Source organism: Populus nigra, chromosome 19 (assembly GCF_951802175.1).
Source record: "Populus nigra chromosome 19, ddPopNigr1.1, whole genome shotgun sequence".
Lineage (NCBI taxonomy): Eukaryota > Viridiplantae > Streptophyta > Magnoliopsida > Malpighiales > Salicaceae > Populus > Populus nigra.
Window position 1 is genome coordinate 2690531 of NC_084870.1, and position 17748 is coordinate 2708278.

The window sequence follows — 17748 nt, forward strand, 5'->3', positions numbered from 1 at the left end:
AAGTAACTTAGAGGAAAGATTTGTGTCTTGGACAGTCGGTTAATCTTTTGGTTTTGACAATTTGATCCATTCTCTCTAGACAAACTGACTGGTGCCTGGTATTTGGTAAGCTAAAGTGGCTAGTGGCTGATACCTATAAAAGATCTTCTTTGGTGAATATATAGACTCTTTGTTACTTAAGTAAATATCTTCTTAAGATTAAAAGCAAAAATATTTTAGAGTAGAGAATGGAGATTGAGAACCCTTTCATTTTTAGTCATCTTTTTTAGAAAGGAAGGGCTGGAATGTCATCTTGTTTTAATAGCATTGAAGAGCGATAAAATATCTTTTACACATAATTAATGAGGGATAAATATATATTACATATCATTAATAAGGGATAAATATCTATGACATTAACTTTTTATATTAAAGGTTATGATAAAAACAAATGGAGTCTTGTGAATAGAGGGCTTGGAAAGATAATCAGTTTTACATCATATGGTGCTTGGCAAGATGTAGAGCCAAAGGATGGTTGGTATGGTGAATTGACAAACTCATATGTACTTTGGCTCAGCGCGTAGCCGAACCCAGAGATATTGGGTTTCGTAGATTGCTAGACCTATATGTACTTGGGCTCAATTACAAGTTGAGCCTAGAGATGTTGGGTTTAATGGATTTCCAGACCTATATGTACATAGGCTCAACATTTAGGTCAGTCTAGGGATGTTGAGTCTGACAGATTACCAAACTTATATATACGTATGCTCAACACATAACTGAGCTTTGGATGTTGGATCTGGTAGATTACCAGGCTTATATGTATTTAGGTTCAGTGCGTAAATGAGCCTAGGTATGTTAGGTCTTCACCTTTCTTTTAGACTCTTTTTTTAACAAGGATTTTAGGGGAAAAAAATAACATGTATAAAACACATTGATCCATTAATACCCCCACTAAATCTTTATGTATTTATTATGCAAATAAAGTCTTTTTACCTCATAGTTATATGTCCCATTAATGAGAGACTTTTAACCTTCCCGTAAGATTTTTTTTGTAGAACTATTAGGATTCTTTATGGCCATGTTTCTTGTCCTTATTTAAAAGAGATCATCATGTGGCCTATATTTTAAAAAGAGATGTTTATTGGGAAACAAAACAGTAATATGCATTCAATACAGTAATTAGATGGTTTTATGGACATCTGAGATGACATGAAAAGTCATTCATCCAATGGTGAAAATAAAACAAAATTGTTTCATTTATACTCTAGCTTTCTTTCTTTTATCATTTATTTTACTTTATGTATATTCTGAAAAACTACTTTGTTGAAAAAACTTGAACTAGTTTTACTCTAGTCCAAGAAGAAACCTTTATTCTATTTATTTTTCATCGAAAGTTTCTTTTTTTTGTTTTCTACTTTAAAAAGAAAAATGGACCCCAAAAGACTTATATATATATATATATATATATATATATATATATATATATATATATATGAGTCTAGCAATCCGTCAAATCCAACATCCATAGGTTTAGAAACATGTTGAACCTACATACATATAGGTATGGAAATCCGCCAAACTATATATATATATATACGGGCTCAACATATAACTAAGCCTAGTGATGTTTGGTCTTCACCCTTGATGTAAACCTCATAATTACATGGTCAAACAACCCATAACGAAGATGATAAAATTCTTAAAAATTCAAGAAATCAGGTTCAATAGGAGTGTGACACAATAAAAAATTATCACAAAGCACCAACACTAATGGAATAAGAAACCCGCACCTAACAAATACTAATTCGCAAACGAGAAGTATAAGAAAGACGCCACAAGGTCATTTATACTTGATAAGTCGATTTTTTTTCTTTTTCCTAGCAAAGAAAACATTTTGTGTTACGCAAAACACAAGTTTATTTTATAAATCCATAGCTACTGAAAATTTCAGTGTACAAAACCTTATATAATAGTTCAACTAGTAATCCTAATGGACCCAAAACTTGTGTACTAATATTTACCCACTTATAATATACCCAAAGTATGTTAACTAAGCCCAAACATAAAGAAAATAATAAAAATAACAAATCTGACACAAAAACTAACATTGTTGCACCTAATTAAACAAAATAACCTAAGATTGATAATTTTTCTAGTTTAAATAATGTCATAAATGAAATTTTCATTCAAGAAACACTAGGATCTTTGTTGCCACCTTTAGATAACTAAAATAAGCTAGGAAATTGATTACTGAAGTTGCCTCCGTTTTAGTTTCCTTGTTTGTCCAGAATAATTAATTGTAACTTTAAAAAATCCTCCCAAAACATGGAAACCCATGTTTCCTTCCTTTGACCTTCCTTGTAGGATTATGAAACTCCAAAAATAAGTCGTTACATTTTTTTAGAAAAAAAATCATTACCAAATAAGAAATCCACAAGTCAAAAAAAAGTAAATAACAAAATTCGTACAACTTGTTCTGACTTATATCATAAGGTCTTTCCAAACTTTGATTAACATGAGATTTTACCCAAATATAAAACAATATTCCAGGAAACTTTGGGTACATGTTCAACTCGATCCAACGATCGGATTGAAAATTATGATTATTGCTACAAAACTAGATAATAGACACACAATTACATTAGAATCCGAATTTTCTTGTTCAAAAGGTTGTTCAACCCTTTTTTGGATTATATCAACTCAGCATTTGGTCATATATATATATATATATATATATATATAACCATTGAATGAGACTGATTAAAGTAGTTTTTTTGGATTTGATTTAAGTTCTCGAAACAAAAGAAAGGAGGTGGAGATGAAAACTTGACACCATGTGATGAATGTGGCCCATTGAGCACACATGTTTTGTTAAGACAAAAATATTGAAAATGTAATCGGTAAGCATATGACTATGTGTCGAGAAAGTTTAATCAATTTGGAAGGAGACTCAAATTGGTTTAAGTACTTATCATTTGCTTCTTTCACAAACTTGGTATGATTAAACACCTAACTCTTGGAATGCTATGTAATTATTTAAGATAAGAATATTCTCAAATAAGTTTAATCAAGATTAATTATCTACAAGAACTATTTTAACGGTGCATATAGACTAGAGAAATTTTAATAAATTTATTGGTATGTTGATACCATATATAACTTGAATAAGATAAAAAAGTAAGGAAGCATTCTTAATTTTCAAGCTAATTTTGTAATCTTATTTAATTAGCTCGGATTAATTTATACTTAACCTGAACTAATTAAGATTAGCTCTGGACAAAGGGAAGATGAAATTAAAAAACAAACACCGATATTTTAAGAAAATTCAATTATAATTTAATTAAAAAAAAAGGACGCCATTGGAGAAGAGGCAAAGAATTTTGGTGGGGCAAGGGAGCCAGGGGCTTAGGACAGCATGGTTTGGTCCAGCTGAGAGCGAGAATGTGAGGAAATGGAGGAGAGGTTTGCTTCTTATTGGAATACAATTATAAATGTTTCCAACGCATACAACAACTATATATGTCTTGTGAGGGAAGGTGGTGGTTGAGGGTACAGCTAATTAAGATGTGTGAGGATCCACATTAGCACAACCTCTTCCTACATTTAACATCATTTACTTTTCTTTTTTTATTAACTATTAGATTCTTTAAATATATTCGATACTATATTTTATTTTCATCGAATTATTCACAAAATAAATGAGAAATTCCACAATTTTCACACCATGAATTAAAGAAATCGAGCATAAAAATAAGGATATAAAATTCTATTGTTATAAATTTAAGGATATAAATACATAATAAAGATAAAAAAATATATTTTATTAATAAATAGGAATATAAATATAAAATAAATCTATTTTTATAATTATTTTAGCGAGAATTTTTATATTTTTAAAATAAAAAATACAAGAAAATATGTTTAATTATTTTTATCTTGAAACAATAACTAAAATTTATTTAAATAAATAATAAAAAATATAAATTTCTTATGTGAAAACAAGTTGAAATGTCAAGTGGTGGAATCGGTCATAATAAAATGTATTTAATTGAATAAATAGAGAGATAGAGATATAAAATAAATCTATTTTTATAACAGTTTTGAAATAAAATTTTATATTTTTAAAATAAAAAATAAAAAAAACATAACTTATTTATTCCTGTCATTTTATCTCGAAACAGTATAAAAAAATTAGAATGGAATTAATGTAAAGTTTTGCACGAATACCAGCTGAAAAGTCTGGCGGTGGAATTGTTACTAATGAATAATTAATGGTATCAACCGACGTTGTATGGGATTTTTACCTACTTTTATAATAGGTCAAGAAAAGGGAAGCAGCTTCCAGGTGGCACTACCTCATCGGTTCAATGAGACAAAGAGTAACAACGGCGGCACCGTCTCAAGAGTGGAGGTTCTTCTTATCAAAGTACCTGTAGTTTTAATATTTTTCATAACAATCTTGAAATTTTCTTAAGTTTCAATATAGCCCACGACATTTCAATAGTTTTTTTTTTTTTTGTTCTTGAGACTAGCAACGCAGGACATCTCTCTGTAGTGGTTGTTGACCAAAGCCAGCTTCTAATCCGAGGAAATCTAATCATCCAATGCATTATTGTTAAAATTTTGAGTTAACCGTATATGTAATATATCATTCAACATTAAAAACTTAAAAACTAATAAAATCAAACTTGATTCATGTAAAATTGATAAACTCGATCAAAATAATGCAAAATCATGATTTTGCATCCAAATTTACAAGTTTATAAGAAATATAAATACTTCAAATTAACTTTTTTTTCTCAACGCTAGCCCCTCTCTTTCTATCTCTCTCTCAAAATACCCTCTCTTTTTTTACTTCTTCTTTTACTTCGTATTATCGTTTTCTTCTCTTTCATCTTTGTTTTGACATCAAATCACACACACCACCCATAGACACCAAACAACATTGAACCAACATTTTCATCGTCAAACAACTATAAGCAGCAACTCATCCACGTCGTCTATTTGGTCGAGTACTATTCTAACCTGAAAACTAAATTGATTTCTCCACTCTCTAGTAACATTCCAACCCCGATTTATCTCCATCATCACCAAATTCCACCACTAGCAAGGAGCCATTAGGACCCATTTGAGAAGGAACGTATTATCCATACTCTTCAAATTTTCTTATTCTTTTTCTTTAGTATCTTGGCTATAGTTATTGTTTCTAAAATCTCTTTTGCATTTTATCATAAAATTGATTATTTTGGATAATTTTAGTTGCTAGTATTTTTAAAGTATTGCTTATAAATACAATTATATGAAATATTATTGATGCAATATGGGAACTTCAACTTTATAAAACTTTACATGCAACACCTTATTATTTGAATCATTATTATCATTATAATCCTAATTTTAAGGTTAATGTCAATATTAAAATCAGATTATATCAATGTTTAGAAAAGATGATTTTCGATGTAAATGAAATTTGCAAAATTGACTTACAGCTTGATTCATTCAATGATGCAAAAGGTTTATTTGGTATTGCAACTCTAAAGATAGCAAGATATATATATATATATATATATATATATATATATATAATCTACTTAAGTGGTGGGATTCTTATAGGAATGAATGTCTATAATTATAAAAGTTTATAATTCGAGTTCTAAACTTAATTTGTAGTTCATCTGGATGTGAGTGTAATTGGAGTGCATTTGAGTTTATAAGTATTTTTTTACTTTTAATGTTTTTATATTTGATTAGAATTTTATATGTTATCAATTTTAATTGCTTACTAAGGTTCATACAAAACAAAGAAATCGTTAGCACTAGAAAAAAAATGAATGAATTGGTATTTATAATGTGCATTCTGAAATTAAGTGACAACCAAGTTAAAAAGCAAGCTAATGATTTTAGTGAAGTTTTAGATAATCTCTCATCTAATAATGATAGGACAATTGAGGAAGAAAAGCATGATATTTCATTAAACTTTAATTTATTTGGTGTTATTGATAGTGCAACATGAAGAACAAATGGTAAAAAAGTTTAAAGTGATAATGAAAAAATTTCTAATGATACTAAAATGGAAAGTCATGGTACTGAAAATGATTTAGAGATTTAAATTGATGTCAATCTAGAGAATTTGAGGGGTTCTGAGTTAAATATTGTTGTCAATATTGGTGTTAGTGTTGGTATTGGTAGTAGCACTAATGTTCAAAATATTATTATGGGTATTAGTAGCAGCACTAATAATCCTCTAGATGATAATGATCTTGATAAATGTTTAAGGAATAATAAGAAAAATGAAGACAATAAGGTTGATTTTAGTTTACATGAGACATTATCAAATTATTTGTTTTAAGTTTGTTAATTTGTATTTAATGAAATTATATGGACATTATTGTATTGTATTCTATTTTTAAGTTATTTAAACTATGTATAAATTTTTATTTGAAATATATATTTTAAGGTACTTGAATTTTTGTATTGTTTATTTTATTTTTGTCTTAATTGTGTTATTCTGTTATCTACTACTTAGATGAAATTATCAATATATAATTAGTTAAGAAATTTAACTTATAATCTTACGTACGATCTGAGTTTGCATTGTATTTTTCATGTCGTGTCGAAAAAATACTTTTAATAATCTTGATCCAATGTGTAGGCAAGGATAGATTAAAATAGAAATATTGGACGAATAATTGATTGAAAAGCAAATAAACAAATTTATGTGAAAACACATAAATTCAAATATTCCAAAATTAACTGTACGATCACATGTGGTCGGATTTTATATGTTACAAGTTTGATGGTCAAAAGCTAAGGGTAAGTATCTAAGAATAGAGGCTGTGCCAGCTGCGAATTAAGTCGAAGCTTCTTAGGGTTTGAGCGTCATGAAATTACAAGAAAGCTATGACCATGACAAGGAATAATGGATCACAGGACCAACAAAGAATATATCAATTTTGACTTCCACATGCTTTCACATTTGAATTTTTTTGGTTAGAACATAAATAGTTGTAGAAACTAGCTCCATCATGCATGTGTAGTAAGGTCATTGGTATATACCTTCATGTAATTCTTAATTTATTTTTATTATAAGGTTAAAATCATAGTAAAAGTCAAATATTATATTTAATGGTAAAGCAAAAGATTAAAAAGACCCTACATAATATTATCTAGACATTCTAAAAGCTACACATATATATATATATATATATATATATATATATATATATATATATATAACTATAACAATTCAGCATCGTGGTTTTGTTAATACACGTTAAAAAGAGCCATGAGATTATGAATTTGAATTCCACTAGTAATATTATTTTCAACCAATACAGTTAATCTATTTTTTATAAAATAAATAAATAAATAAAATATAGATGACAAACAGGGCCGAGCATGCAGGGTTGGCCTCCAAGCTCATACATGCCTGGTCTACTACTGTAGATCTGGCCTAATTATTTTCTATATATTTTTTTGGCATTTAAAAAAAAAACTAGATTCACTTATTTTTTATTTTTATATAATTTTTAAATAATATTATAGATTTTAATTTTAATATTTTACTTTTCAATTATTATGTATCAGGTATAAACATAATAATTATTAATAATAAATTATTCATGAAAATTCAAATTAATTTTTTTATTATTATTAAATAGATTCTTAACATTTTTTTATCACATTTATGATGTTTTTAGCTTTTAATTACACATAAAATATGAATATATATTTTTGTATATTTTTTTGAAATTGCTTTAATAATCATAACATATTTGTTTTTTTAATAAAAACAATATTTCTAGTTACAAATATTCTATCTGCTAAGATCAACAAGAAATATATTATTAAAAAAATATCTTGATTTAATAGTGTTAACATTTCCATAAAATCTGGATTTTTTTTCTAAAAAAAAAAATAATCTCTCACAACATAGCATATTTTATATAAACACACTAATATATTGTAAGAAGCAGCAACAATAGCGATAAGAACACGATCCAAATGCTTGAACAAGAAAATAAGTGTAGTGTGACAAAAACTTCTTTGTAAAAGCAAATTAGATTTGGTGATAGAATATGACCAAAAAGTGAAATTTGAATTACTATTTTTTCCCAGATATGTTATAGATATAAATGTAATGTAACATTTGACATCTTTATTGTGTTAAATAAAGTAGATAATCAACAGATTAATTTATTGACTCACGTTAATGGATACACTGACTTGATGTATTGTTATATTTATCTTCTGATTATATATGTTGATGTGACAATCAATATATACTAACATCAAGATTGTTGATTGCGGGGCTACAAAATTAGTGATCGTGATCATTATTGTTATGAAAAATATATAAGTTACAAGTATTTCGATAAGTTTCAATAATAAAAGAAGATTGTGGATTATGAGAATAACGTTATAATCCACGAGGAGAGAAGTGATGAGTTGGTAAAAGGAGAAAGAAAAGGAAAATGAAGGAGATCTTTATTGGCTTGTGAGCTATCTGGGTGCAGTCTGGGGTGAGGCAAGCATTCCTATGATCCTGTAGCGCTAAAAGTTATGGAAAACAAAAACATGGAAGTTTAGGCGTGCTAATGGACGCCTGCGCTACCGTTATATATATGCTCGAACCCACTATCAAACTTTGCTAAGCTTGTGTTGTGTGGTTCTGGTACTGGTGTTGGTGGGTCACTAATTATAGGGGTGGAGACAGAGAGGGTATTTCTTCAAGACACAGTTGTTGTTCTTTGTTTTCTGGGAAAGAAGGGGAGAGGGAGATGGATATGGAAATGAAGCAATCGAGATTTAAAAGGATTTGTGTGTTTTGTGGTAGTAGTCCAGGAAAGAAAAGCAGCTATAAAGATGCTGCTATTGAGCTTGGAAAAGAATTGGTAATAAACAAAAACAAAATCTGTCTCTCTGTTTTGGCCCCTGTTTCTTTTTTACAATTCAATCTCTTCTTCTTCTTCTTCTTCTTCTTCTCTCTACTTTCCGATGCTTTCTTCTCAGGTTTTCTTGGTTTTGTTTCTTGACTATTGCCACTACATACATACAACTTGCCTCTTGTTTTGGTTTTCCATTCTAAATCCTGTGACTGTGCTAGATTATTGATCATAGCTTCTGTCTTGCATTGTTTTTATGGGTTTTTAAGAATTCTAATTCATCACTCATGGACGTTTATCATCATTTCCTCCGCTTTATATTCCATAAAACTCAGTTTGTTTCTCTGAGCTACATTATACATCCACGATGATATATGATTTGTTGAACCAAGAATTTGACATCATTTCCCTTCTTCTTTTCAAAGGTATCAAGAAATATTGACCTGGTTTATGGAGGAGGGAGTATTGGTTTAATGGGGTTAATTTCTCAAGCTGTTTTTGATGGTGGCCGTCATGTGATTGGGTAAAGCCTCGCCATTTTTCACTGTTCAGTTCTCTTCTTCCTCTACATATTTTTTCGAGGAGGCGAAGAAATGCACTTATTTGTTCTTATTAATTTTCCCGTGAATAATTACTAATATTTGTCATTTGATTGCGTGTAGAGTTATCCCCAAGACACTCATGCCTAGAGAGGTATTTCTTCTCTTACTGTAATAGGGCTTGAACCTTTGAGACCTGCTGTGTGTGTGTGTGAGAGAGAGAGAGAGAGAGAAGGGAAAGAGGGAAAGAGGGAGTGGAAAAAGAATCATCTTTTTTCTAATTTTTCTTGAATGATTTTCTTCTTTCTCTTGCTTTAGTTCTTTCTTTAAAAATCTTTTGTGGTACCTACTTTCACTTGAATTTCTACCTCTCTTTTGTTATCTCCTTTTCTTCTCTTTTTTTCTTCATACAGTTCTTCTGAGCCTCATGCATGTTCTAACTATAAGGTAAAGGCTTTCACATTTAGGGTTTTTTTTTTTTTTTTTTTATGAACTTGCCTATCAATCCACCTGGTAGAATCTGGGGCTTCACCATTTTGTCCCTCTCTAAAACGTTTTATTTGGGAACTTGGTAGAGTTTTATGAGGACTTTCTCTTCTTCTTCGGGGTCATCTTGGAAAAAGCATGATGTAAATATGAGACTTTACAGTATGACATGTTCTTTTCCCCCCTTGCATTTCCCTCCTCTTTAATTCTCCTCTCTTCTGCTTTATGCCTTTGATTTTGAGCCCACCACCTCTGCCACTCATCATTGCTTCTCTGTGGATAACTCTTTGTCTTGAAAAAGACTTGGTGTCTTTTGTGCATTGTTCTATGTTGACTTGGACACTGGATATTGTGCAGATCACTGGAGAAACAGTAGGTGAAGTGAAGGCTGTTGCTGATATGCACCAAAGGAAGGCTGAAATGGCTAGACATTCCGATGCCTTTATTGCCTTACCTGGTTAGTACAACCCTTAAATTCTTTCTTAAACGCATTAAAATGCTGAATAAACTAGAATCTGTCTGCTCTGAGTTTGGTCTCTCTTTCAAAGACCACAGTAATGGTCGTCGTCACAGGTTTCATAATTATCATAAGCTTCTGGCATTGAAAATTAGGGTTCTGGGGAGCCCTTATTTTCTGTGATCAGTATGCATTCTCGCTCTGGGCCACAGTACTGCTAGCTACCCTCCATGGCCTCCATGTCTTGTATATAACTGTACCATCCGCTTTAAGAGGGGAAAAAAATAAAAAAAAATAATTGCTAACTCGTACCAAATGGTCCTTTTGCCAGCTGACCTGCTGCAAATCATGAGTAATTCCCACCTCGTCTTTTTCCTTTTACCTTCGAATCATAGTAATTATAGCGGTGATTTTTTTCCCTCCTCTATTCTTTTATCTTCATGTCATGGTTACCGGATTCAAATTCAACTCGGTTCAGGATCTGAGTTACAGATTAATCAAATCAAACCATGATTGATGGATCAACCTAAAACATCCCTTTCGTCTTAGAAAATCTAGCTTGAACCAAAACCGGTTTGGATCAAGCTTGGTTCAGCAGGTCATTGGTTAGTCCACCTCAATTTTTATCCATTTTTAAAATGAGAATTTACCCCATTAGAATATATAATGTGCTGGGCCATATGTTCCCAAACTAGCGTTGTGTTGGGCCTGCTGTCATAGTGTAAGATAAGACTGGAGATGGCCCTTCGAGCACTGAAAGAGTGAGCTCAACAAATGCCATTTTATGAAATTCTTTTTCACAAAATTCATTTCCAAATAGTATAAATGAATCTCTAACCTGGTGATTTTTCTTCGGTTGTGAATGAAGGTGGCTACGGGACCCTTGAAGAGCTGCTTGAAGTCATAACTTGGGCCCAGCTTGGCATCCATGACAAGCCGGTAAAGCACCTTTCCTTGTATCCAATCTGTCTAGCTAGCATTCCTGAAGTGCAATAAGCCGATAATTTCTATTTATTTCCTGGTAGTAGAATTCAATAAACCAAGTCTGGAAGCAGAATTACAGTAGGAATCATGTTTTGCAGGTGGGATTACTGAATGTGGATGGATATTACAACTCCCTGCTGTCATTCATTGACAAAGCGGTAGAGGAAGGCTTCATCAATCCAAGCGCACGCCATATAATTGTATCCGCCCCTACCCCAAGAGAGCTTGTCAAGAAAATGGAGGTACTCTTGGTGTTTATTTTAGTTCTTGACAGGCCAGACGCTTGGGAGGGAATGGTTCTTGATATTGCAGCCGTCCTGACGAACTTAATCACTATGAATTTATGTGTTTCAGGAGTACTTTCCACGACATGAAATAGTGGCCTCAAAGCTAAGCTGGGAGATTGAACAGTTAGGTTACCCTCCACAATGTGATATCGCAAGGTGAAAGAGATTGATCCATACAAAGAGAGGAAACAGAGCATGATATATGCTTTTGTCAATGCAATGGACTAATTTTAGATGACCAACATAGTCTTCTTCTTCTTCTTCTTCTTATTGTGAAGTAAACTACAGACAAAATCAACCTTAAGATTCCAGGCATGATTGATTCAGCTCTCCAATGAAAAATCTGGTGCTGTTTTGTTTTTGTGTTATTGTTGCGAGAAAATGAAGGGAAGGAGAAGAACTTTACAATCGTTGAAACCAACGAGTTTACCGATTTCAAATAAAAAAACTGAAGATATTAAATTCCGCTGCCCAATGGGTTCATCTGCAAAACTTACAATGTAGAGCCTACCTGGGCTGGATTTTAATTTAAATCAAAAAAATATGTTTATCCGTTTAATTCAATTGATTTACGTGTCTGTTTCAACACTAAGAATTAAAAAAAAAATTGATTTTGATAATAAAAAATAAAAATAAAATTGCCTAGTCTCCTTTTCAGGTAAGATCGTGGCCCGGTTATGACAAACTATGCAAATAGATGCAAGAGATGATACTGGCGGATCCAGAGTGTTGTTTAGGAAGAGAGATCGACCTCAAGAATATTGACCCCAAGAAGATGGAAAAAAAAAAAAAAAAAAACAACCTTGGTTTACCCGGTCCTTTCTTTACCAATCCAGCTAGCACAACTAGGCTCGGGTATCTTTGACATTAAGGTCAAAACGCTATTTGTTAAAAAATTTAAATTGTTGTTGTTTAAAATTATTATTTTTTGTTTTAATGACTTACGTTAAAAATATTTTTTTAAAAAATATATATTATTTTAATGTATTTTCAAGTGAAAAATACCCTGAAAAACAACCATTATTACAATATCAAACGCGCTGTAACAAGCGTACTTTAATTAATACTAAAATTAAAATTAAAAAAAAAAAACTAAAAGAGATAAGTGAATCATCATGCACCAAGATACAAGTATATTGAAATAGTAAAATGATCATTTTGTTCTTCTAAAATAAAACCATTTAACTAGCTACTGAGGGCAAACAATATTTTCAATATGGTCCATTTTTCATTATCATATTGATCGCATACATTTCAGTCTTTAAATATTTTTAAAGTACGGTAAAATAATTTAAATACCCTTCAAAGCAAAAATAAAATAAAATTAGAATTCAAGGGCTTTTCAGTCTTTTAACATTTGATCGCACAATGAAATGACTTCATTGCCCTTAATAGTAAAATATTTAAAACTTAAGTCCAACAAATTTTTCATATTTTCATCCTAGTGTTTTAATTATAATCAATTTGAATAAGATGCAATTTAGTCTTTCTCATATTTTCATATACTTTGATGGACCTTTTCTTTTCTTTTCCTCATTTTCTCTTTCCTCGCTTCAAATTTTACATTAGCCCTTCTAAATAATAAATGTATCATGTCAGTTTGTAATTGTATCAATTTTGCTCTTCATTCTTCTTATTGTTATTTGTTTTGTTTTCAATACTTTTTAAAATTGATTTTTTTCAATCTCATCCCTCAATATTTTATTTTATTATCCAATTTGGTCCTCATTCTTTTGATTGCTATTTATTTTATTCTTTTCTTGATTTTTTTCCAATTTCATCCCTCTATATTTTATTTTATTTATTTATTATCCAATTTGGTCATCATTCTTATAATTGCTATTTTTTTTTATCTTTTTCTTGATTTATTTTATTTTTCAATTTATTCCCTCATTATTTTCTTTCATTTATTTTTTTATACCAAATTTGATGCTCGTTATTTTGATTGCTATTTGTTTTATTTTTTAACCTTGGATGATTAGAAATTTTGCTTCATGATCTTTTCATGTTTGTCTTTTACAGGGTAATCCCGGTCTCATAACCTAGATAACAAGTTTTGAAAATTAGCTTGATTTAACTCAAGTTTTTTAAAAAAATTGATTTGTTTTCAATTTCATCATTTGACATTAGGTTATTAGGACTTTAGCTTTGTGGTTTTTTTTTGTTTTTCTTTGCGTGAGGTTATTCCGATCTCATATTCCAAGTCAAAAGTTAGTTAAGTTAACCCGGGTCATGGGTTAGTCGAGTTAAATAAGGTTAACGGGGTTTTTTTATGTTTTTTTTAATTTAAAATTTTCTCTTTCATCATTTAGATTACTTGAGAGTTAACCTCTATTTTTTTTATTTCTTTTATGCAGGTTTATCATGGTCTCACGACCAGGCCACAAATATGACATGGTGACTTGAGTTAGGTGTTTTTTATCCTTTTAAAAATTGGTTTTTTTTTTAGTTTGTCCTTCAATGTTTGCTTTGTTGGTAACTCATTATTGGATTTCTTTCATTTTTCTCTTTATAAGGTTGTCTCATTCTCATTCAATTCTTACTTTGTTATTAAATAAGATCATTGAGACCTTTTAATAGTATTTAGAGAGTATATTTTTATAATATTGACAAGCGTTCATTTTTTATTATTAGTCATTGGCGCTTTGTAGGTTTTTTTTTTGTCATTGACTTTTTTTAATCACATTATTAAATTAACCAAGACTATTAAACTCATTAAAATCAATGACCCAACTGGTCCCAGATATTTCTTACTAAAATTAATTATTCAGGTCCTAAATTTTTCTTACTCTTTTAAAATGATATCATTGCCGATTAGACATCTTTTTTTATGTTAAAAAAGTTTTGACTTGGCTTCCATTATAGTGTGGGCCACCTATCTAGTACAAAAAACTATAGAGATAGATAATTTATTGTGGATTGTGAGATAATTTATTGTGGATTGCAATAATATTTTGTATTTTTTTCATTTTGATCCTTTTTTTATTATCCTTTTTTTTCTTTTCAAATTCATCCTTTATGTTATGTTGATTATGAGATTGGTAGTTTATTTTTATTTCTTTTTTATATGGTTTTTGAGGTTAACTTGTCATCAAATTAGTACTCGGATTCATGAAAAAGGATTTGATATGGTTTTTTGCAAGGAATTAAAAGTGAGGGGATCAAAATTGAAGAAAAAGAAAAATATATAGCATGCTTTTTATGTTTTATGAGGAAAAAAAGTGTCAATTCTGGCTCTTTTTTTCATTAGTTATTTCAATCACAAAAACTCATCTTGTCATTTATTTTCATGCTCAAGTTAATAAAAAATGATCCAATTTTATTGTATTAGAATGGTTGAAAAATACAGGACCACAATTATATTAGTGAAATATCTAAAAGACCTTTTTTAAAAAAATGGGTAAGCACCTTTTTTAATTTTATTTTTTTGCCTTTGGGTTTTGTCAAAAATTATTTTTGGTCCCTTTGGTTTTGAAATTATATGATTAGGTTCAAAACTTTTATCTTTTTTTCATCTCAATCCTTAAGTTTTAGAAAGGAGAGAGAGTGTTATTGGATTATAGCGAAGAAAAGTTGACAACGCCTATTTGTTTATGAAAAAACTCGTTGTTTTTTATGTTAATGAGTTTCTTTTGCTTAAAAGAGTTTCATTTAGGTCTATTTTTCACTTACTTTGTCTAAAAAATAGATTGGGTTCTGAATTTTATTTTGATTCAAGTTAAGTTTTTGTTTTTAAATCAATTAAATGGTGATTTAATATGAAGATTGAGTATCTTTGAGTCCCTATGGTTTTTATAGATGTTTTTGACTGGAAAAAATTGGATCAAAAATGGCTTTTTTACCCTTAAAGGTTGGTTGCTTGATTTTCTAGCCATATGTAGTGGTTAGAATCTATGATAATAGATAACGCGTCACCTGCTATTTTTTTAAAATGAGATGCAGCAAACAACTTATTATTCACCCCTAAAAAAATAAAAGTAATAATAATGGGTATAGGCTCGTGGGCTACCCTCAGCCCGTGTGCCTAGACTTTTTAGTATTTTTTTATTGATTTTTTTTTATTTTTTTGATGATTTGTTTTTCAGTTTCATCATTCAATATTTTATTTGTTTTAAATTAAGAAACATAATTTATTTCAGTTTGATATTTGTGGGTTTTTCATGGTTTCAAATAAATACCTTGATATTTAGTTAAGGTTCAATTTTACAAACATCTCCTTTTCATTGTATGATTAAAAAAAATTCAAAGAGATTAAAGTTTTCAAACCAAGTTTAGTACATCATTAATTAAACTCAATCACGTATGAACAAAAAAACTTAAAGTCAGTTACCTCCGGGCCTTCAATTAAGGTCAGCCAAACATCTCTAAATTTTTCTTCGTACTTCTTACCAAAATCTGAAGACAATTTTCCATTCATGCACTAATGATCTTTAATTAGGAGACTTGCAAGGAGTACATAGGGTTTGAACAAACCATATGTGTGAAATTCCTCGAGTGTCTACTAATTAGGTGCCAGTCCACTCGTGAATCTGTTGAAATTATTAAGCACACTAATGACGACCTGAGCCTTCACAGAGATTGACCGATCTGAGTGTAGAACAAATCAAGCATACGACACCATTACGTATATTGATAATGGAATAATTAAGGGATGCACGTGGAGATCGGAGCGAGACCCTTCAGACTTTGATCTCTCTCTCTCTCATATATATATATATATATATATATATATATATATATATGAGAGAGAGAGAGAGAGCACGGAACTTGCTTGGATCTAACCCTATTGGATTCCACTTGAATCATTCTTAAGCTTCGTCAAAACCCCAGGAATGGCCTGTCAAAGTTTGCCGCTTGGTTCGAGTCAAAACGTCCCAGTGCGCTTAATCTTGAGGGCTCTGGGTTGTCTTGCAGCAAAGAAGGTTGACTTTTCTTAGGGTTTATACAGGGTTTGGACTTTTTGGACTGTCGAGATTTAAAAAATGCTTAAAGTTAGTGATTTGCTTGTGAATTTGAGAGGAATGGATCTTCTGAAAATAATGAAGGATTCCATGATTGGTGATGGCTATAGGACTCTAGGCATGTGCGCGAGTGTGAGATCATGTTTGCATGGCATGTGATACGGCACCTGCATGCATTAACTGAAGATTGACTTGTCAGTCAATAAATTCATAACCCTTGTCGGCTTGAAATTTTTATCAGTACGATAAAAGAAAAAATAAAAAATAAAAAAAATAAAACTAGCCAGGTGAAAGAGATTGAAGGCCTGGTTAATTACAAAGTTATTTTTAATATAAAGGGATAGCATCACATCTCAATATTCTAGCCTAAAGTCTTTAAATGGTATTCGTATTGCAAGTCATGCATCATAACCATCATTTTAAGTATTATTTTAATATCCAAGTGTATATTTATATTCGTATATTTATTATAAGGAAATCCTATCAATATATCTTATATATATTGCATCATTTTTCAATCATTTTATAAAAAGAAAAAAAAAAGCAATTTCAACCTTTGTTTTGTTTTTAATACAACCATATGTAAATTATTTTTGTTAAAATTAATTAGTGGTTAAGTGAGTAGTTTTATTATAAATTTGATGAAAATACATCTTTAAGTAAATAGATATATAGAATTTGAGAATATTAATCTATGTTTCTCTGATCTTTAAGATCAGAGATAACCATATATATATGCAAGCTGTTAGAGGTGGTTGTTATTAGAAGAAGATTAATTGCCAGCACAGCTGGCTTAACTAACATAACTGCATAGCTAACTCTATGTTATATGCAACTAACTTTAACTAACTTGCTATTTACGTAACAGACTCTTCCTCTTCCATTGTTGGTTTATCATCCCCCCGCAAGTGAAAGGGTCTGGGAACGATACACAGTTGAGACTTGAGGGACAAGAACCTTGCACTTGAGAGATGCTTGGTTAAGAGATTAGCTGGCTGCTCTTCAGTGGGAACAAATTGTAGCTATAACTTGCCTTGGAGAACTTGGTCACGAATGAAGTGGAGATCAATCTCTATGTGCTTCATTCGTGCATGGAAAACAAGATTCTTTGCCATATGATAAGCATTAATATTGTCATACCAGAGAAGAGGAATAGCAAGAGGAGAA

The 17748-nt window shown here is 30.4% G+C and overlaps 1 protein-coding gene across 1 annotated transcript; it reads left to right on the forward strand.

Moving 5' to 3' along the window:
* Positions 1-8425: 8425 nt before the first annotated feature.
* On the forward strand, positions 8426-11981 carry LOC133679763 (cytokinin riboside 5'-monophosphate phosphoribohydrolase LOG1-like). Its single transcript, XM_062102450.1, has 7 exons — positions 8426-8876; positions 9293-9390; positions 9530-9560; positions 10250-10349; positions 11218-11288; positions 11432-11575; positions 11688-11981. Exons 1-7 carry the CDS (start codon positions 8763-8765, stop codon positions 11778-11780), a joined length of 651 nt encoding a protein of 216 aa, XP_061958434.1. The 5' UTR covers positions 8426-8762; the 3' UTR covers positions 11781-11981.
* The last annotated feature ends 5767 nt before the right edge of the window (positions 11982-17748 follow it).

Excerpts from the sequence above, each read along its gene's own strand:
- LOC133679763 (XM_062102450.1), top strand. The coding sequence starts at position 8,763 with ATGGATATGGAAATGAAGCAATCGAGATTTAAAAGGATTTGTGTGTTT. Across the intron at positions 8,877-9,292 it reads TTGAGCTTGGAAAAGAATTG|GTATCAAGAAATATTGACCT; the intron begins GTAATAAACAAA and ends TTCTTTTCAAAG. Across the intron at positions 10,350-11,217 it reads TGCCTTTATTGCCTTACCTG|GTGGCTACGGGACCCTTGAA; the intron begins GTTAGTACAACC and ends TTGTGAATGAAG.